This window comes from Brachyistius frenatus, unplaced genomic scaffold, assembly GCF_029030835.1.
Source record: "Brachyistius frenatus isolate BFR_SWC_R1_liver_20210118 unplaced genomic scaffold, ASM2903083v1 Contig_8, whole genome shotgun sequence".
Classification (NCBI taxonomy): Eukaryota; Metazoa; Chordata; class Actinopteri; family Embiotocidae; genus Brachyistius; species Brachyistius frenatus.
The window spans coordinates 2,997,584-3,020,851 of record NW_027210607.1 but is presented as its reverse complement, the minus strand read 5'-3'; the positions used below and the strand labels follow the sequence as shown (position 1 = coordinate 3,020,851).

General features: G+C 42.9%; 1 protein-coding gene across 2 annotated transcripts in view; it reads right to left on the bottom strand.

Moving 5' to 3' along the window:
• LOC138615978 (adhesion G protein-coupled receptor A1) overlaps nucleotides 1-23,268 on the bottom strand; it is a 174,119-nt gene that overhangs the window by 45,528 nt on the left and 105,323 nt on the right. The window contains exons 13-14 of one of the 2 annotated variants that reach the window (XM_069689899.1): nucleotides 14,332-14,542; nucleotides 13,652-13,860 (exon numbers count right to left, since the gene is read on the bottom strand). In XM_069689899.1, coding sequence (XP_069546000.1) covers nucleotides 13,652-13,860; nucleotides 14,332-14,542 — 420 coding nt within the window. Of the gene's footprint in view, nucleotides 1-12,958; nucleotides 13,301-13,651; nucleotides 13,861-14,331; nucleotides 14,543-23,268 lie in introns of those variants that run through there. The other variant, XM_069689900.1, reaches the window with a different exon arrangement.

Below are 23,268 nucleotides of genomic sequence, written 5' to 3'. Positions count from 1 at the left end.
TAAAACGTTGGCCAATAAACGAGGAGGGACGGTAGATGAGATCCTCCAACAAACAGCGATCAGCAGGTCCAGATCTGTCTGTGATGAGCAGGTGACTTGGTTTCATTCAGTTCAGTTCATCAGCGAGTGCTCGAGTACCTCATGAAGCTACCTGTGAATTCTGCAGGACACATTCAGCACCTGTGACAGTACACCTGAATAACGGGACTGGGTGGGATATCCAAGCAGCGATACGCTGGGACGACCCAGAGGCAGGAAAATGCTGAGTCGTAAGAAGTTTTGACATTGCTAGTATTTTGTGGCTCCTCCTTGTTGCTGGCTGTCAATCATCATTCAGTTCATTCAATAACTCAGAATGTCATCGCTGGAAAGACGATATGTCTGAATCATTTTTCCCTCTGTCATCTCAAAAGTGTTTCCACGGGTGTAAAACCCCGTCCTCAACGTATTCTTTGGTTTCCCTGCGTCTCCTTCTCACCACAATAAGAGCAGCCGTCTCTCCTGATTTGCGGATCTGATTAATACGTTCCTTTCAGTCGTACTAAAATACACACGCGATCATTTCTCCTATATTTACTTTCAGGTTTAGTAAATATCGTTGCAGGTGCTAAATTGTTCCATTTGCATGTTCCCTCAGTATTTTTTACCTTCGAGCAGAAACGCTCAATATTACATATGCATGCAGGCAAACACGCAAAATGGACAACATGTGTTAAATTGCACATTTGAAAGACGCAATCCTCACTGCACGTCGTTAGTAGATCTGCTTGGATATTGTTTTGCGGGTGGTTTGGAGTTTGCACGTGATTTTACACACACGGACCTTTAGTGAATCAGGCCCATAGTGTTTCATTAAATGAATTTCACTAGATCATTCCTTAGACTTCTAAAAATAAACTATTTCAATCCCTTAGTCATAGTAGTTATTAGTCATATCTTGTGTTTCTGCAGTAACTTTGTTCAAATTCTCTGTTCATTTTTTTAATAGCTATTTTTCCACCTACAGCAGTTGTGCACAGCCGGTTGTCCAAAGGACGGGAACAGACTCTTTGAACAGACTCTCCTGAGGTTTCTTTCTTTTTTCCTTATGTGCTGAGGTTGTTTGAGGAGTTATACCTTGTTGCTGTCTCGGGCCTACAAAGCCCTGGGAGCCCCATGGGCATGGTGTACAGGTGGGAGGAGAGGTGCACACAGGTGGGGGTTCATTCCAATGAAGCAGCACAAAGAAAGTTGTTGGTATTTTGGTGGAAAATGTCTCCTAGTGTTTGTGCTGAGAATTGACAACCAGTTCTCATCCCAGGTCGTCAAATACTGATGTTCTATAACAGCCGACGGTCATTTCAGGGATACACACACAAGGTGTCTTAGGTTTTTAATCACTAAAAAAAACCACATGGTTAGGGTTAACTAAGAGGTTTTTAGGGTGAGAAAATGATAATGATTTGTGTCGAAATAGATAATTTTATGCAAGTAAGGTACATCGCAACACACTTAAGAGAAATCCATGAAGACTTGCTTTATAAAAGACATGAACACGGATTTCCCGGTTGAAAATCCTGCTTGTTCCATCCAACTACCCCTGGACCACCAGTAACAAGTCATGTTACAAAAGTTACTTTGTGTATATTTCATAAAAAAAAACAAGACTTGCTTTCTCACAGACCTGAACACTGATCTCCCAATCGAAAGTCCGACCACCTTCAACTATAAGTAGTTTTACATAAGTAACATTACGTATGTTGCTTTATGTATATTTCATTAATTAAATACATTTCGTTGCTAAAAGAAATCCATTACTGTTCCACCCAACCCTCCCATACCTCCTCTCATGACAGTGACAAAACTAAACAGGCAGAAATAAACAAGTGTGTGCTGCCAGTACAACATCAATCTACCACCACTTTGGTGATTTTATCAGTAAGAGCAAATACTAATTTTAATTCATCACTCCCCAGACAGATGTTTTTAAATTGGCATAACATAAATGGAAAGTGGTGTGCAGTGATCTAATTATTTGTATAAGGCATTCCAGAGGTACTTGTTGTCCACAGCTGCTTTCTACAGAATTCAAATGTCCTCCCCCCATTCAATAAATCCCCGCAGCCATCTGAAGCAACATGTGCTGATAAATCTGAGAAGTGCTGTGCCAGAGCGCAGCACCATTACATACGAGCATCCACTGTGTTTAACGTTAATCGTGTGCAAATGACAACAGGCTGCTACAAAATAACCCCTTTGAATTGAGCACACATCAGACTGGTCCATTATGACTGCGCATTCTGTTTATCACCACAGCGCTGTGTGACTGCCTCCTCCCTTTCTGTTTCATAAAAGTAGCATTACATATTTCATTCTCGAAATACATTATTGTTTAAATGTCTTTGTGTCACACGTTAGGTATGATGAGACCACATATAACGTGAGATACTTTGCCAATCTCACATCACCATTGTACAGTTTAAATAACAACCCATGCCACCTGCTTCATAGCAGTGCACTTCAGGTGTTGTGTGTTCAGGTCGCGCTGCTCTGCACCAGACAACAACATCATTTCCTGTAGAAGCCTCTCTCCATTTGCCGAGCTGTTGTCAACATGCGTCACTGTGATTGGCACAGCTGTTCCCAAGCGATGAGATCAGTGATGTGACCGGCCAAGACTGAATTTATTAACCACCACACCCCGTGTTTGTTTGTATTCAACTACAACCAGCACCTTTTTTGCACATTCTGCTGAACCCCCAAAAAAGCAGGTGTGCTCCGAGGCACCTATACAGTACGTCCATCCGGGACCCACTGCTTTGCACTTGTACTTGCATTTGCACGGTTAAAATAGGGCCTATTGTCTGTGCGAGTGGGCTATGCGCATAAATTTGACTTCAGTTGACTATTGATGCCTGACGTAAAACATGACTGCAGTTTTTTTCCCTCCCTTTTTAAACCTTCTATCTTCTTCTGCTGAGTAACCTCAGTCATGAGCCAACTCGCAGTCCAAAATTACAGCACTGCTGATGAATGATGCCGTCTTCTTGTGAGCAGAGATGTACGGGAAGTAGCCAAAAGGACTTTGTCAAGGATAAGGCTGACATTGTTCTGTGTTTTTCAACAAATCTCATGAAAAGAGCAGCTGGGCACTCAGCAAATGTTACTCAAACAGCAGTACAGTGCATTCATTGGGACTATTTTTAGCTGCGGATTAATACGCCAGCGTGTATTTATGGTATCAGGACAGTTTATTTAAAAAGGGACAGCAAATAAATTACAGTGTGTGTGTGTTCACATGATAATGAAGGAACATGTCACCCAATACAACAGTGTGAGGCAGTGTATCAGGCTCTGGCTAGACAGATAATATGTATTAGGAGAAAAAAAAACAATTTATTTGTTTTCCTTGAATTTGCAGATTAAAAAAAAAAAAAAAAAATCATTTTCCTTTAAGGCAGCTGTGCTTTTATGGTTCTTCCTACTGTATCCTATCATTGGGCACAACTTTATGCTTGAACTGCTTTGTCTGTATAAATTGTCTGTCCCAGATATCATTGTCTTGTAATTCATGATTGGAAATGAAAAAAAACCTGAGATTCGTGAACAACTGGAACGGTTGGGTCAAGTCTAATGACTCAGCGCCACTTTAGCCCCAAAAAACTATCCTGCAGAAAAACAGAATTTATAAATAGTGTAGATATATCACATGCCAGAAACTGTGAGACATCTTACTAAAAATGTGAAGGGCTCTTAATAGACCTTGCCACAAGATATACCCCCTTTGCTTGTCATGTTACCGCTTCCCCTTCAAATTACATAAGTCTAATTTTCTGCTGTCCTTATCTCCATCCTAGGAGAGCACAGGGGGGGCACATTGCATCAATAGCTGCTCCCTAATTACAAGCCAAGAAACCACCAGCAGCAGCAGCTCCACACCCTTACAGTACATTAAAAAAAAGATGCAACTGCAGGGCATGGCTGTACTCTCCTCGTGTGCTGAGGAGAAGAATGCACTTTTACAAAGCGAATAGGACACAAGGTCAAATGTCGCCGGGTAGTGGGGGTCAAGATCGGTTCTGCAGGAAAAGGCCACGCTGTATAATAAAACAACGTTTAATTTTCTGTGTCTATTATGAAAATGACTGCCCCATTAATCCTCCACCTTTTCTGTTTTTGTGTTGATATACTTCTGCTAATCAGAGCCTGGCAGCAGCAGCAGCGAAGCGGAGGGGCAGTGGCGGGCATTCTGGGAGCTGCTGTCTTGGCTGACAACAGAAGTGGACGTGCAGACAGACAGACAGCCAAACATCCAGCCAGACCACTGGGGTTGGATCGCTTTCCTACACTGCCCTAATAGAGGGAAAAAAATAAGCTCTTAATGTGTTTGTCTAGACTGGCCAGCATTGTGCAAATGAAGTTCTGTCCGGTTCGGTTAAATGCAGTGCACAGATACAGCAACCCAATTGGAAGCAAGTGACAGGAACTCAAACAGAGGCGGAGAGAGGGGAAGGAAAACGACAGAGAGAGAGAGAGAGAGAGAGAGATAGAGACGCTGTTTACATTGCGTGCCCTCATTTCTACCCGCGCTGTCTCCGGGGTTCAGGGAGGGTCGCACTGTAGACATGGGAACAGCTGGTGAGAGGAGGGGAGGTTGGGAAGTGGATGGGGTGGGGGGGGGGCACATTTGACATGGACAGTTTCAGATCAAAAGCCACATTACGACGTGAACGCTTCCCGTTTTCTGTTTTAGCTTGAACTCTCGTTTGGGTCAGGACTGTGTGTACGAACATGGTGCAGGGGACATGAATCATGTGCGTCAGATGGCCTCCGTCACACGCAACATAAAATAATTATTTTTTTTTTTAAAAAAAGGACAAGCGGGAGCGGGTTTCATTTTAATCATTTGTGACTAATCAGAGTCTGTACAGCAGATGTATGCGAGTCTGCTCAGCGTTGCTATTAAAAAAAGTCTCATCCAAGGGCTCATATCTCACTAATTGTTTGAGAAAATGTGTGCCAAAAGCATCAAGTTGGAAATAACATAAAAACGCGACGACATCATTATCTTTCATAAAGACTGCTTGTCAGCAAGGACAGTTTCACATTTCAGGCAAGCGGTTTTGCCCATGTATAAAAAAAACCTTTGCACGGTTTTGGCTGCCAATTAATCAGTGACTGCATATAAACAACATCAAAACCGAGAGACCACCGAATAGCCCATTAACTTTCTTAATGCGCACACACACACACACACACACACACACACACACACACACACACACACACACACACACACACACACACACACACACACACACACACACACACACATTAGGTGCAACAATCCCTTCTGCTGCCAGCAGCACTATTATAATCTTTCATACACTTAGCTGAGGAGCATACATAATTTGAATAACAATAGGTTAAAGCAATGCAATTTGTATCCGGGCTAAAAGAGGGATACACATTGCATTAAAAATAGAGCGTCCGATACAGAGCAGGGGAAAAAAGGGGCCCAATAGTAAGTATCGTCTTACAGCAGCAATGCTGCAGTAAAACTGTTGATGTCTGAGATAAATGGTGGTCTGTGAGCTCTGAACTCATTAGTCAGGGAGAAAACAATCAGCATCACATGTTGGGTTATTGGCCAGCGACAATCTGTTCTGGGAGTGCAGATTGAAGGGGGCGGGGGGGGGGGAACTGCTGGATGAGCCGGTCCCTTTCCCCTTTCACACCAAAAAGCAAGTCTGCAGTCTGTAGTCAGCAAACACTGAGAGGTTAAATCAGAGCAGCAGCAACAGAGGGAAAGTCTACAGTGTTGCAGTGGTTTCAGAACACACACACACACACACACACACACACACACACACACACACACACACACACACACACACACACACACACACACACACACACACACACACACACACACACACACACACACACACACACACACACAGCAATCCCGGTGCGTTAAAGTAACCATGCTTGGCATCAAATTTAAGGCGATGCGTTCAAATGGAACATGAGTGCATTTATTAAATATGAACCTGAGTCAAACTTTGATTCAAGCGCAGTAAGTTCTCCCATCGTAGGACAAACAACAAAGCCTCAGTGTGTTATTCTGGTGAAGTCAGCTGCCGGTTAGAAGGCTGCGTGCAGGTGGATTAGAGCTCGTCCGTCAGCTGTTATGTTTGGAAACCGGTGGAAGGAAGGTGAAGGGTGAAAGGTAGCTGATGCTTAGTGGGCTGCAAATAATTAGAATCTACTATAAGAATTAGCTTCAGCTGCAAAACTGTGACACAGTTTAACACCAACACGCATCGTGCATTATGACATGTGTTGCTGTTAGTTACATCTGTGGATTACTACGAGAGAATTATGTTCATAGACCTCTTTTGTAATATTATTACAGAACATAATGCGAGATGTTTGGGAAATATGCAAATTGACTTTCATGCCCACAGTTAGATGAGAAGGTTAATGGTACTCTCATATCTGTAAAATATATGTAAAGTACAACCAGCAGAGTTTATTTAGCCTGTAGCCAGGAGACTGGGAACAGACTGGAAAGAGAGGAAAGCAGTTCACCTGGCTCTTTCTAAAGGTAATAAAATCCAGCTACCACCGACGAGTTAAAACATTCAACTGATAAGCCACAACATTAAAACCACCTGCATAATAAAGTGTAGGTTCCCCTCCTGCCGCCAAACAAGATCTGACTCGTCAAGACGTGTTTTGTTCAAAATCATGTACTTACATACTGAAGCTTACTATTTTGAGTACATAAGTGTATTCAGCCTGTCAAGTATAGAAACATGCAGGGCACTATAAGTACCCAGATGGTGTACTGAGTATGTAACGATGGACACTACTTACTCTCTATTACGGCTACGTAGCGGAAAGGGAGGGAGCATTGACCAAAAGTATTTATGGTGTTTGAGGAAGCTGCAGAAGACCGCACACTATTTTTCACAAAGTACCACTATACTGCTGTTGGATAGAAGCAATAGACGTTAAACAGAGGGCACAAAACCACATTTATTTTAAGGTAAAATGATCAAAGCCGGTAGATGCGTTGGCAGGTGACGCATTCAAATGTTACAGTCATTTCCAGTAAGTGCAGAATTGCAGTGTGTATTTTGAGACATCTCTATCCTGTTAAAGTTCGATTACAACATGAGTAAGTGCACTAATATGTGAGAGTACTATATGTGAGTGTACTAAGGGAAGTATGTCACCTATGGTATGACGCACAAAGACGTGAGCAGTAGATCCTTTGAGTCCTGCAGGTTCAGTGATAGAGCCTCCATGGATCCAACTTGTTTTTCAAGCACATCGGATTGCGATCCGGGGAACTTGGAGGTCAAGTGAGAGTCAGGTATGATGCCAAACCGTGTAATACACCCACTAATTCACTACAGGTTACTGTGTCAGTGTCACATTTTGCCTCACCTATAGGCTTGAAAAGTAGGTTGGAGAAGGCTGGAGGTGGTTGGACGGAACAAACTTTGAGAGAAACCTGAAACCACAAGTCAAATCCATGAATATTGTGAGTACTGTTACCCACACAACATAATATTTTAACGTGTGTAAGGTACGTTAAATAACTTACATTAATTACGTAACATTATTTATATAAAAATATTTGTTTTAACCCAAACCACCATTTTTTTCCTGACTCTATCCACAACACAAGGCACTTTACTTTTCAGGCCCAAGTGAAGCAAAACCTGAGACTGACAAATACTACAACTTTTGGCGTTGGAAGCCAACGCCGGCCGGTTCTCTCAGGCATACATTTATCAGACATATCAGAGAGGTACTGTTCTTCTTATTTAACTGCTGCAATGAGCACAAATTAGCAAAAAAAAGACTGCTATTTTACCAACCAAATCCACAATCCATAAAATGATCTTGATCTCAGCAAATCTTACCCATTTTGTATATTTATAAAATCATATGTAGCACATATAGCCTAATTCAGAGCCATACTTACTGTATGTGAGATATTTGGTCTAATGCATTATGCAACGAAAGGGCTCTCCTGAAGCTAAAGGTGTATATTACATGGTGTCCTTTACTCTGACACAATCCTCCTTTTTTGTGTGAAAAATCCACTATCACCTAACACACAACCACAAGGCATCAACCCCCCTCTGCTGATATCACAGGCTGTCATCACCCCTGCCCCTCCCACTACAATGTATATCAACAGAAAATGCCACCACAGTGCTGTGAGACGAGGCTGCATATCTAAACAGGTCATCGTCATTATCACTGTAAATCCCTTCATCTCCTAAAACACACACACCACAGCTCCTTTGGCATGAAAATGTCTCAGAGATAGAGAAGTCCTGGGCGTGAGGATAAAGTTAACCGTGTCGCAGCCAGGGCTGGCTCTTGGGCGCACAATAAAAGCTGGTGTGTTGTCTCATTATGTCTACCCTGAGCACAGATGTGGACAAAGGACTAATGAGGACACACAACTCAGAGACTGTTCAGAAAAAACAGGCTGAGAAAAAGAGACGCAAACAAGAAAACGCTGGGTTTTTTTTGTTTTGTTTTTTGTGCTGCAGAGGATCTGCAAGCTGCCGGGGGGTTATTTTCAATTAGCAACACGTATCCTGCACGACTTACAGTATGTGTGTGTTAGCCATTATTGCTAAAGAAGAAAACGCCGCATGTGGATTGAGTTTAAGTAAACAACTCCCTTAAGATTATGTTTTTTTTTAGAGTGCAATCACAATCAATTGGCGTCTCCTCGATGAAGCTAAAGGCTTTCTAATTTTATCTCACTGATTCCTTCTTTCCATCTATTGATCCTTTTTTTCCTCAATGTTACTACATTTAAATAGAATATTATTCTGGTGGCAATACACAATTGAGAAGGCAGCACAAAACAAAGTAAGTGATATATAAATTTTGTGAAATGCAGCCAGATTATTCCTGTGTTTAGGCATCAGGATAAACTGATAAAAGAATAGATGGATGGATTCTCAGTCCTTCTGCCGTACAGGTACTGTGTTCCTCTGTGTGGGAGACGGGGCCCGGTGGTCAGCACCAGCAGGCAGCAGTAATGTCACGCTGGTATCGAGCACGTAGATGGCTCAGCCAATGAGAGCTCATTTATCAAGATAGGATCCTGTCTTGGTTAGTTTGGTTCAAGATGGAGGAGCAGCAGCCACAAGACAAGTGAACTGTGGTCTGTCTTTGTACGTTTTGAAACAAAGGACCCTGCTGGTAAGAACAAGAATCAGAGCTAAGGAACATTTTAATTTTCAAATATTTATCTGGAGACTCTATAACTGTTTTTCTGTGTGGTTTGTTCATTTGAGTGATCCAGAACACGAGGCGGTCAGGTTAAAGTGACCGCCACGATGATGGACAGCAGACAGTGGTCCATTACAGGTGAGGTCACACTGGCAGGTATGACAGACGATGTTCATCTAAAATACAACCTGCAGCAGCTGGTGGGTGAGAATTTTCTGGGCAAATAATATTCATTTGTAGTATTTGTTGTGCTAAAATGGAGATTACAGTCATAAAGTGAACAAATCTTTAATTTTACAGCTGATTTTAGGAACATCTTTCAACTAAAAACTCATTCAGTTTGAGGCTCTGCAATTCCTGAGTCAAACTGAGGGACTTCCAAAGTGGAGAAACAAAGATCTGAACCACCTACAACTGTCTAACAATGACTTTTATTTAATAATCATCACAAACTATTCTTGAGTGTGCAAAGTAGTTAAGTACATATTTAAATACTAAACTAAAACTTTGAGGTACTTTTACTTTACTTGAGTATTTCCAGTTCATGATACGTTAAACATCTACATCCACGACAAGATTTTATATAAAACGTAAAATGAGTCTATGAAATAAAACACTGTTAGAAATTAGACCATTTCTTTACTTATGACTCCTTGCAGAAAAGCAATACATTAATTTTCAAAAACATTTTAATAGTTCTTAGCCAAAGAGACATTTTCCCACTGCACCTCTCCGAGGGATTCATTTAAATACATGCTAACTTTGGGTTTAGCCCTAAACTAACCTGAAAAGGAATAAAATGAGTTATAATGTGTGTCTGCTAGGCTTTCCAAATGTTACTGCATGGATCAAATACTGATACTGAAATTAGTTATATTGCTGCGGTTGTGACGCGTTCTTTAAAATGTAACCACCATCTTACAACCACAACAGCTACGGTGGAGCCTCTGATGTAAGCATGTGTTCACACCGTATTTTTGGAATTCTCAGTGGTAGAAGGGTGTGTGTGGGGGGAGGGGGGGGATTATCCACGCTGTAGGTGTAAATAAGGTTTTGAATAGCTAAACGAATAGTTGTTGTATCGTACTTTTGCTTGAGTAAAGGACATAAATGCCTCCTTAATTCAATCCCCTTCCCTTTTCATTAAAACCATCATCAGCTGACATTAAAACTTTACTGCAAACTCACATGCCAATGACTTCAACCACTTCACATGCACCGCTGTAGGAGACTCAACATGTTTAAACAACAGGTTTGACTTCAGCTGTGAGACAGAGACATCACTGGATGATCCTCCTGTTTCCAGGAATCCACTGCACTTCACATGTATTCTGTACAGTGTGTGGAAACATATCTCTGAACAGCTCTTCCCTTATTGGACCATGGCCTTAGGGCCTTTGTTATGATTGGATACTTACAAAAGCCAGCCACACACACACACACACACACACACACACACACACACACACACACACACACACACACACACACACACACACACACACACACACACACACACACACACACACACACACACACACACACACACGGTGTGCGTCTTTTATTCTAAAGGTCTGCTGCTGCATATTAAACAGTCTGGACCATTGCAGCTATCAAATGCAAGAACTCTTTCATCGACATCATCACCTCAGTAAATACATGCATAAATAAAGGAATGTATCCCCCTCTGAGACGGCACGGCACACAGCACGCAGCACACAGCACACAGCGTGGTTGCAGAGAAGAGGTGTGTCTTTTGGGGAGGGGGGCTTAAAGGTGGCTGGGGTGTGGGGTTGAGGCTTGTCACCGTGATGAAGACAGATGATGAGGCTGCATTGCTGTAAACGAGTGAGTCAGCCCTCCCTTTAGACAGACACAGGCCTGCAGGAGGCAGATGGGGGGAGGAGGAGGCGGGACAGAAGGAGTGAGACGTGGGGGAAATGCATGGGAACTGAACTGTCCGTGGTGCTGAAATCTGGAACGGCTGCTTTCTAACAGCTTCAAGTTCAGGCTCAGAGCAAGAAAAGGAAAGAAAAAAATAGCCACAAGCTGTCCTTCAATACCTGACCCACATCTGAGACAATCGGCAGCACGAGTCTCAGTGTAACAGGGCAGTACTTAATTTGCTTTTAGATGCAAACGAAGACAAAATTATCCATTTGGTAAACCTATTTTGAAAATCCACAGCACAGGGACTGAAATATACGCCCAAACAAAAGCTTAGAGGGCTGCTGCTGTTGAGTTTTTTCCACGCAGATCCTGTCCCGTTATTTGGCATTCAGATCACAAAGCCAGGCGAGGGAGAGTCTCCACCATGTAATTCCTTCTGAGCCAAGTCAAAAAGATTCTCATTAAAGTGCTTTTTATATCCCAAACCTCAGACCCCAGGCACAATTGTATTGGGCTGTCATGCTATTTGTAGACTAATCATCTGCACACAAATGGAGACACACACACATATACTAACCACAAAACTAAATGTAAATGAGTCCGGCTCAACAGGAATACGATATCTCAATGCCCACCCAAAAAACCCATGTTCTTTGAAATGTTTTTTGTTTTGGTTGTTGCATTATTCATCTTTCAAAGCCATCCTGTGTTGTGGCTAACCCTCAATCCATTTACTCAACATCACAGAAGCATCCTTACATTGCAGGCAGCTGGCACCAAGAGGAAGTCAAAGGGAGGTGATACACAGCTGTAAGATAGAACTGCTATAATATGACTTGACAGAAAATTCAAACAACACGTTCAACTTTGTCACAGCAGCTGAAATGCGAAACTTCGGTCATGTCGACTTTGCAACTTGTTACCCTGATTCTCCTTTGGAACACTGACTGCTATTCCAATGCTTTCGCTGCATGACTTATAAATGATAGCCTCACTGATGGAGCCTCCTCACTTATAAATACTGTAAATTAAAAATGGTCAACTTGCAGGCAGCCAGTAACAGGCATTTCCTCTCAGTTTGACATGAAACGATTATGCAACAGGTTCTATACTTGCAGAAGCCCTTAGCTGTAAAACGATCATTGTTGCAACATAAGAGTGTTTTAGATGAGGCCAAGAAGAGAATGATGTCACAAGTCCGTAAATAAGGGTCTTTTTTCTCGGGCACTGCAGAGACCATGCGGGTGTGGTGACTGCATTAGTAGACGCGCAATCCCCGGCGCAAAACGCTCACATTTAGACCACGATGTGGACATTCCCGTCACGACTGTCCACCATCACTATGACTACCTTCTACTTGTCGGACGTGCCTTGAAGTTCAAATCATCAATCTGCTGCCAGGATATTTGACAAACACGCCGATCTAGCTTCATTTTCTGGCAGCCACAAGGTGCCCATTGACGGCGCGCCTCCCCAAGCCCGTGTTTGATAGAAAAATACATGCACAATGACAATCTGACATCTGCTCTCCATCTGACAACAGCTTAGTATTCTCCACAGACACCCCGCTCTGCCCCTCTGAGCACACCACGCCGTTTTTCTATGTGCCTTTCCCTCTGTACCCCACTCTTTCCCATTCCTATGCGGCTCTTTTTTTTTTTTTTTTTTTTCCCCTCTCGCTTATTTCCACACACGAACAACAACGGAATTGAACAGCGGCTTCATAAAATATGCAGGTAAAAAAAAAAAGGCAACTCGGAAAGCAACCGAACATCTCAAGCACAACACTTTTCATGCGCTACTGAGAACTGACCTCCCAGTCTAACGAATCCCACTCTTCGGTAAACATCCGGAGGATTTCTTTTCATCCAAAAAAGCGGACCAGGCGCAGCGGCTCTATGGAGCGACTGGGCGATGCGATGCCATTGCGCTTTTGGTATTATCCTCATGAAATCAATTTGAACAGGGGGACGTCGTCGGGAGAAGGCATCTCGGCGGCGTCGAGACCAACTTGAGCGACACAGGAGAACGATGCTATGCCTTACAGTCCAACATTTTTGCTCGGCGGATGGTTGCAACCAATTAGCACACCACTTGCGCTCGGAGGCGAATAGCTCCTGACAAGGCGCTCCTTCACTTGAGCATCGCGTCTATTTCAGCTGCTGTGCTGCTTTTTGGAAAAAGGTGGCAGACTATACAACACACGCAACTTCTCATTTCCAGGATACAGGGGGGGGAATTTAGCGTGGCGCATACTCCAAAGCCAATAAATCCCCGTAGCGTATTTGACATCCTTTTCCCTCTGCTGAGGAGCAACAATAAAAGGAAGCTTTTAAAGGTCCCTGCATGAAGTGCTTCTTAAAACACGTGACTCCATCTATTCCATGGTGGGAAAAAAAAAAAAAGGATGCATTTGATCCATAATAGGGGCCTAAGCAGTGGGAGAGACATTATGTGGGGTCATGGTGAAATGAATGACACTGGTACCACATAGTAGACTACTCACCATTAGCACAGCAAAGTTATTATGATGGGTGCAATGAATGGTGGTCGTGTTGCCCCCGGAGCCTGTTATGTGGCAGCCCTCTGCCCTCCAGCCACCGTGTCCATCCAGCAGGTCAAAATCCCAATAGGCTGCGGTGGGGTCTACACCCAGTGCGAAGTGCCTGAAAGCAATAGTAACGGAGTGCACGGCGCTCCCGAGGCTGCACCCATCTGCAAGAAAAGCAACACATTCAGTAAAGGAAACGAAGTGGAAAGTCTCTAAGTGCTATGGCACGAAATAAAAGGCATGGACCTGGGCTCACAAACTCCTGTATGCACACCACACACATGTACCCTAGCGTTACCTGGATCAGTGTCAGACAGTTAACTGCGGCTGACAGACTGTTGTGTGAAGTGTTGCTGATAACTTTCATCTTAAATAGGGACCTACAACAGTCTCTTTTCAGGCAGAATGCAGCAGCGAGACGCGCTGAGATCTGATTTCTTTAATTAACATGAATAAACAACAACAGAGTTTGTGTTTATTTTTGGGAACACACAGAAGCCTGTGTGCCAACATGTTGCGCAGAACAAACTGATAGACTGTGACTGCGTGTGCGTGTGTAAGCATGTAGTCCGTGTCGGCAGCACAGTGCAGCGTTGACATCATAGGCATGATGATAAAAATGGATTTCCTCTTACCTAATTTGGTGAAAGCAACTGGTGTTGAAACGCTCCTACGCTTTCCATCATCCGCGAGATTTGACGAATTCCCCGTGCAAGGAAAGAGTTTCCCATTGCGAAACACAATAAACTGCAGCTTGCAAGTGGAGTTATCAACAGATTGCAACGCAGAGGAGGAGATAGGCGTACCAGCCAGCGGTAAATGGATTGAGGCGACTGCCACTGAGTTCTGCGGAATGAACAAAAAAAAAAGAGAGAGGAAAATAAAAATTAAATATGTCTCCGAGATGCGCTGGGGAACAAAAACTCCAATAGGAAAAAAGACTGACAAATTGCTTTCCTCTCCAGGAGTGGAGGCGACCATAGACCACAAGTGACCAAGGGAATGAGAATCGCGTTTGAAGCGCTCTAGTGCGCCTATTTGGTCAGGCTCCCTGCCGCAGAGGTGGAAATGGTTCTTACCATTTCAGCTTGAGGGCACATCAACACTGCAGCTTGATTTAAAGAGACAACCGGTCTGACTTTATCTTCTTTTTCAGCGACTATAAAAACCAAAGAACCTCGAAAAAAACATCCCTGGCGAGGTTTGGGCAAAAAAGGAAGTTCTGGGAAAAACGCGTGGGTTGGGAATGTCAAAGTGCAGGAACTCGCCATGTTTGAGCCCCAGTGAATCCAAACTTATTCTGTCCTGTTAACTTGATTTTCATTGCTGTAACTGCAAGGGGGGGAAAAAAACAAACATGTGCAGCCATACAACCCTCCTCAAAACCCCACCAGAGTTGCATTCAAGATCCCCACTCCCTCTGATCTGTTATGACCTGAAGCTGATCATTTTACATTCTGAACAAATAATATATTAGCAGTCAAAATTATCTGCCTACCAGGTCCCAAGAAATCCTGAGCTCAAATCAAGAAGCAGCCTTTTTTGTTTTTTAAGCTGCATGATAACAGCTGCAGGAACTTTGGCACAGCTGGGGGTTTATTGACTCGATGCCCCTGGTGGACAGAAATGTTGCTCAAGGATGTGCGGACCAGTGACGGACTGACTCACTGAGGACAAGACAGGCAGAGCCAAAAATCAAGTTTAATCATAAAAAAAACGCTTCCAAAGAGCCACCGTCAGCATATACAGGACCCTGCAGTACATGTGTGACCACACACTTAAATCCATCAGCCGGTATGACTGCAGCAGCTCTTACCAATTCAATATTTAATGTATAAAAAAACAGAGGGGACCTATGGGCTTGCAAAAGCAAATAAACATGTTGAGAGGCTTGTGCAGACATTTTCTCAGGCGTGATTTATTCAGAAAAGTGCTAACCTTCTGGTCAGTGACCTTCATCGGGGTATGGAGCACTTAAGTGTGGAAAACAAACTGATGTCTTTGCTGCTGATTTGAAGTGGTCACACAAAAGTGTTATTTCAAAAGAACATAACACCTAAGGCCATTAATGGATTTCTGCACCATGAACTGATTTGTAGGAAGGAGTGAATTACAGCGACCCTGCATTTTTATTCAGCGGGTGACCCTAATGGAGAATGATAACCAGTCGGGCCATGATACATGTTCATAATAAGGATAACGGACTGGGTGCTCGCCTCCCAAATGAAGCCCGTTCTGCTCGGCTTTCAATCACGTCGCCGTCCAGCGTGAGAGGATCAGCACTTTGAACCTAGAGGGGAGGGAAGCTTCCTGTCCGAGATAAATGTGGATGCCCATAAAGTGCCCTTACAGTTAATGGGGAGCTGCTTAGTCAAACGTTCAGCCTAATCGATGCGGAGGAGGAAGGTGGCCAAATTTCTTAATCAAGTTAATCAGGAGCTCCTTTGTCCATTCTTATGTTAGCTATAGCTCCGGTGTTTTTTTTTTTTTTTTTTTAATGTAGGTGCCCTTGTGATGACAGGCTCCGTGGCCCCCGAAGAGTCTCAGTTTTGTTTTGATCCTCCTTCTATTATCCTGGAAAATAATTTCACAGAGGTGACACAGAGCAACGGCGTGCTTAAGCACAGTTCCTTTACATTAGAGCCGCCACGTGTGAGGAGCCGGTGGTGATTTTACAGCATCAGCTCTGTTGGCTATTTGTTTCTGCATTGACTCACTCTTGAAAGGCTATTGATTTCCATCCTGCGGTGTGTGTGTGTGTGTGTGTGTGTGTGTGTGTGTGTGTGTGTGTGTGTGTGTGTGTGTGTGTGTGTGTGTGTGTGTGTGTGTGTGTGTGATTCTGTGGGGAGAGGAAGAAAGACAGAGAATCCTTGCCTTGAAATTTATGTTGCATCATTTCCTTTCTCCGAGCAGCTTAAGCTTGGCAGTCTGTTTCCGAGACGTCACAGGATACAGACATCAGGGAGAGAGTCGGAGAGGATTTGAGCCGAGGTGACAATTGGGAGAGAGAGTTAAAGTCGGGCCCTGGGCACGCTATTTGGAAAAGGAGCCCTTACGTATGCGGATGCCAGGTGACCTCCATCCCCCAGGGGAAATGTTTTCAAAGCGTACAACCTACAAAAAGAAATCTTATCTCGTACACTTGTCTCCTCATCTCTTTCTACATCTTTTATCCTCTTTTATGTGGCGTATCAAAGGGATTTACGGCCCAGAGGGTGTGCTATAAGCCACAGCGTGCACAAGGTCCCATTCTAAGCAACAATCTATGTTCCTCCTGAGCAACCTAAACAGCTACATTTCCTCAACCCCGACGCCTCCGGGGACCTCACTCTTCAGAGTTGATTTAGCTGGTTGTACCTCCGCTGCCTGACCTTCCTCCAAGCCCCTCCCCTCTCGAGCAGGGGCAGCATGCTGTAGCCTTAGTAACCTTAATCACACACCCCCCCACCCCCGTCTCTCGCTCTAGCCTCAGGATGGCTCCCCTCCTCCCTGCTTATGCCTTTCCCTTACAGAGGGCATACAGGTGAATGTCAGCAGTCACCTGGTATTTCAGGCTGTTCCCCTCCCCGTCCACCTCCCTCTATCCTCCTCCCACCTTCTCCTTGATGCACAACCTTGTTTGATAGAAGCACAAAAGCTGCAAAAACAGCCTGCAGGGCAAAGCACAACAGCTGTGTTTGACCTGGGGCAGCCACCAAATCACAGCATAAACATTGCGCTTAAACACAGCTTCTCCACTTCACAGGGGGATTACTGTTGAATGTGCTTAAACAAAGAGGTGGAAATTAAGGAAGGCAGTAAGTGTTTTGTACTGTATAATCCAAAATTAGAAAGTGCTTGGCTACAGCTCTGTGCCTTTGTAGATACATCTGTGGGAGAGATAAATGTATTTATTTGCGCAGGCGGCAACTTGAAAATGAACTCAATGAAATGAATTTAGCTCAAAGGGCAGCTTGCTGAGCTCTGCCCCAGTCGAGAAGAACTGCTGACGAGCACGATGGGAGATTTGCATAATTTTTTTTTTGGTAATCATTGGCAGTCCTGTCAGCGCAGACGTGGTCAAAGGCACAATGACCATGACAAATAGGTAGACATCAGGAGACTTCAGGGGGTCGTTTCTACCCGCGATGTTTGAGTCTCAAAATAAATCACAGTTTGCTCGCAAGCAACATTTAGCAAAACAAAAAACAAAAAACAACAACAAAAAAAACAACTTGCAAACCCGGCTGCTGCCAGAGCTCATTTCAAGGTCTGAACATATTTGTACCGCCTGACATGAAAAACATAAACAAGGGAGGCATAATTCCACAGAAGTGATTGTCAAGCTCACAGCTTAAAAAGGTGTTCTCCTCATGGGCGTTTTTATGTTCCAGCATTGTTAGCATTACTTATCAAGAGAAATTAAGCACAGGCCGACATGGTTGTCATGCCAACAGGAATCTGTTTCCTCTTGATGGGTTGTTGTATTGGAGGAGTGGAGGGTGGCATTTGAGCAGATTTGAAACAGGAAATGAGGCTCTTTGGAGAGGCTGAGCTGTGCTTCAGCTGTCAGCTACACTTTCCTCAGTCAGCGCTGACTCAAACTGTCACATCACAAGGTTTGTGCCTTAACAAAAAAATATTTAAAAGGCTACAACAGATGGACAACATTGTTTGATTGAAAGGCAAATTGTGGATTATAAATTATCGGATTCATTGTGTGTAAAAAAAAGCTTAACAAATAAAATAGCTGCAGGGCGACTGATAACGAGCCACAAAGAGCTGAGTCGATGAGACAGAACTGATCTTAGAGGGGAAATTCACAGATTCCCAGCAAATACATGAGTCTCTGCAATATATCACTGCCCAGTTAAGAGTTTGGCTCATCAGTTTCTTGTTGCCACGTCAGTGGAGCCAACATGAAAGTGAAGTCAAACAGGACTGTGACTCAGTAATGCTTCCTGATTTTTAAAGCAGCAGTGCAAAGATGAGAAACAATGTGAGTACACAAAGAAAAACACAATTTTATTCCTCCAAGTCAACTCCAAGCAGTTACGTTTTTACTGTTAATATAAACGGAGAATGTCAATCGCAGGTCTGTGGCAGGACACAAACTCAGGGCACACTACTTCCTGTGTAACACTCTACTTTGGTGCTGGATGTACATCTCTGGGTGCAAAATTGTCCAACATGGACACAAGCTTATCCAATAAAAATGTAATGTTTAATGGTGTGAGCACCACAAATGGAGTTACATTGACCATTATTGTATTAGCCTGGTTCAACACCTTTTAATTATCATAAATAAATACATGTTTCCAGTGATTCAAATAGAGCTGTTGGTATTGTGTTCATTGATGGTTGATTGCCATGGATAGAAAATAAATCCAATAACAGCTTTGTTTGCCTAATTAAGAATGAGGACATAATCTTATTTTGTAAGTGTCAAAAAGTAGCAATATCCATGAAAAGAAAAGAAAATAATTGTGATGCTCACTCACTTAAATCTGGATTCATCTTTGAAAAGAAGAATTAACGGTAGCCTGATGTTTCCATCAGATTTCACCCTCTGACAGCACTGTCACTCCAAAAACAGATGAATGCATCAATTCAATTCCATTTCATGGAGCAACAAATCACAACATACAGTAAGTAATCACAGGGCACTTCACATACGGTCAAGACCTTAAGATATTATAGAAAGAAACCCAACGGTTCCCCTTGAGCAGCACCAGGCGACAGTGAGGAGGAAAATCTCCATTTTAACAGGAAGAAAGTTCAGACTAAACCAGACTCAAAGGTGGGCGGATGTCTGCCTCTATAGTATGGGGTGAGGGCATAGGGAACAGCATAGAGAAACAATACACAATAAAGATTGGGCAGGTTAGTGGGCATCAGAAACATGCAGCTCCGGAGCCAGAGCTACCTGCAGAAAAGTAACTCTGGCCGCCATATCGTGCTTCATTTCCCTCAGTAACTGGGTTTAAAGTCTTTCATTTTCTCTGTGATAGTAAGCAATGTTGAGCTATGCATATCCTGTTAACAAATAGTATTTTTCCTTGCCTCATTATTGAGACTACTGCCATGCAATCGCTGTAAATTTTTGAGGAGGCCATGGCAGAGCTAGTGCGGCTCTGTGGGTAAGCTGTGGATTAACCCCTTTAACAATGAACTGTAAATCCACTTTAACCGCTCACAGCAAAGTACCAGTGTATTCAAGCGGTGGTAGATATTCCATTTTGGTATTTGTCAAAACCTGGAGAGAGAAAACCCAAACTATCCGCATGGTTAGATACCTTGAGGACTTCTGTAGCTTGGAAAAGAGATGTTGAAATCTTTAATAAAAATTCAATCTTCATGGCTCTGAGAGGAATTTGACTTCATGGTTGATCTTTAGATTACACCTCCATTCCAGTTGAACTCACACACTGACTTAAAAATACTTCCTTCTGATGACAAGTTTGCTCTCCGGTTGGCTTGCTTGGAAAATAAAAGCACTTCAATCTGATATAAATGAAACTACAGGGCAATTATATTTCAAAAGGCAGGCAGGGCAATATATCAAATTAATTGGAATTTTTGAAAAAAATACTAAGATTGAAACCAGCATACAACAAAAAATACTTCTCTGGAGTCTTGACAATAACAGAAGCTGTCACATTTCCTTTGAGATAACTTGGAGATAGGTTGGAGCTTTGTCCGTCAAACACACTTAAATAGTTTTGCTTTGAAAGGAATAATGCAAACAGATCACAGTGCTGTGTGAAACCATCTCCAGAACCTCGGACGAACAGTGTTTTCACACCTGAAAGTCCGGACCAAGGTTCACGTTTTTTGTTACATTGTTTACATTTGATCTAGGTAGGTTTGGTTTGCACTAAAGTGCACCAAAGAACTTTTTCTAACATACTTACGTCCTGTCATCATCACCTATATGGGCTGCGTCTCCCTATATTTGACATTGATAGGTTTGCAGAGAGCGTGTGTCTGAGGTCAACGTGTTGTCAATTTGGTTGGTAGACATTTCCGTTAAACTCGAGCAAAATATATAAATGGATTCATTGCATTGCCATAATACTATTAGTATCATGGCATTAGCTTTTTTTCCTCAGAAAATAAGTGACAAGTTTTGTCATCCTTATGCATTTTTAAAGTTGACTTGATTTAATTGTCGGACCAAACTACAGTTGAACACTTTTCTCTCATGTGCATCAACTTCCTGTAATTGGACCGAAAGTCCAAACCAGTCAAAAACTGCTCTCGCACTACAGAGGAATCCAAATTTGGTTCAATTTGATCTGGACTGAGATCCCATCTTTTGGTCGGAACAAATTTTGATCCATTTGTCTGGACTGTGGTCAGAGACACCTTCTATTCTGGTATAGCAAAAACTGAAAGGTCTGAAGTTCTGGACCAAATAATGTAGATGTGAAAGCACCATAAAGCAACAGTAGAATTAAAGCAGGGGTTTGGATGTTAGCAAGTTAGTTAACTAACATTAGCTGCATTACTTTCAAGTGTCACCCTGTAGCCAGACAGTGCACCAGTGGAAGGAATATACAGAAGTGCTAACATTTTATAATAAGAAAATTTGTGCTTTGCTCAAATGCTGGAAACAATCAATCCACAGCATTACCTAGAATTACTCAGCCACAAATATTACAGGGGTAGCATTGCCCTTTCTGTATGCTACTTGCACAGCTGCTCTCTGTCAGTCTCAGAGAGACAAGATAATAGCCTCTGTAATTTTGTTTTCCTAGTCTTGCACAAATAGCCCTAGATACCAGAGTAAGTCAGAGTTTTTAATAAACTATTTTTGAATCGTTTTTTGTCTTTTTTGTAAGGAGAAAAAACACAATTGAAATTATGAATCATCCAGAAAATAACCAAAATACAAAAATGTTTTTCAGGAAGCTCACTGAGTAGTTTAGTCGGAAATGGATATTGAAAACATAACATCTGTGTCTGTGTTCTCTCAGGGTTAATGAGCAGTGAGAGCAAAGGCTTGGATGCGTCATTAAATAAATAACATTCATATTCTTGTCCATGCCAGGTGAAGAAACGACTCGCCAGCAAGCGTCTAGAGAAGAAGCCAATGACAAAAACCCATCGCCTTTTATCTATTCATGTATTCATTCACACTTTAAACCATTCATTACCTGTTTATTCACCAACATGCTCGGCCTGAATACTGCTCAATGAGTTATAATTGGCCTGCTTGTGAAGAAGACTGAGTTGGCATGACTGGAATTCCAAGAATAGAGTCAGCGTCCTGTCCATAACAATATACATTTGTACCTGAGTAACAGATTCACACAATAGGATGTGTGGTCCCTTTGGAGTTGGTCCAGATCGTGCTTTACTATCAGCACATTTTCTCCATCACGCTTCTCAAGTTTGATTCAGCTGCCGGGTAGGGACACAGGATTAATGGGCAGTCATTTGGTGCAGCAATAACAGTTGGCTATCACACAAAGTGGGTGTGCTGGCGCTGCCCGGGAGGTGAGACAGAGACATAATTTTGGATTACGCCACAGGGTCCTGTCCTTTCTATTTGGACGGACCCAGCGGGATAAATGTACAAGTTCCCCCTTAGGTTAATACATGTAGGATCTGTTTTTTTAATTACTCCCAGATTAGCCTTTACTTATTTTTGGGTCATCGGTCCAGTGCATAAAAGGACAAGACAGCGATACAATCAAGGTCGTGTTAGGTCACTAATTCATTAATAGAGTTCTCACTTCTGTTCCACCTGTCAGATGGTATGATTTCAAACACACTGCGTCGTAAGGCAGAAACAAGTGTTCTGCACTGATATCAAATGTCACAACTCGTCTGTCTCCTGGACGATTGTAGATTTAAACAGAAAGTGTGCATTCCACTTGAACAATGTGATTAAAGTAGATCTCCATTTGAAGAGAGAGAGATGGGGGTGTGGGAGGTGGTGGGGGTGAGGGGGGGAAGGCGGGGTGCAGAACAAATGCGGTCTCTTTGGGCCTTTTCAGATTGTAATTTGAGATTCGGCTCGGAGGTGAAATGAATGTGAGCTGGTGTGTGCGCGTCGCGCAGATTGAATCATTCAATTACTTTTTCTGTTGCTATTTGATTTTTCGTGCATGCTGTGTTTATGACATTCTCTCCTTTTTTTGCCAAGCTGGGGCCAAGTATTGATCTCATGAATGTGTGCCGTCAAACAGTTTGAGGTGCAAAGGTGAACTAATTAACTGGAATGAAATAATTTGCAGAGTGTAACCCTAACAGTTGAGGATCAGTTGATGAATCCGATTGCTGCAACACAAACACATGCAGATACACAGATGTGAAGTGTGTAACATGCCTCCTCTCCGTGATATACAGTGTGTATTAACTGATAGTAAGAACCACTGAGATATGTTTCTGAATTTATGATTCAGCAGCAAACAGGTATAGCTAGTGCGGTCTAACTGTCTCCATGGAAACCTGCTTATTAATCTGTGTGACTTAACAATTTCCCTCCACAGTGGCAGAGTAGCGCGCTAGCTATAGTGCTTCATATGATACGTGGCTTTACATCAACACGGGTGTGCATGGATATGCATGACGGAGGGGAACTG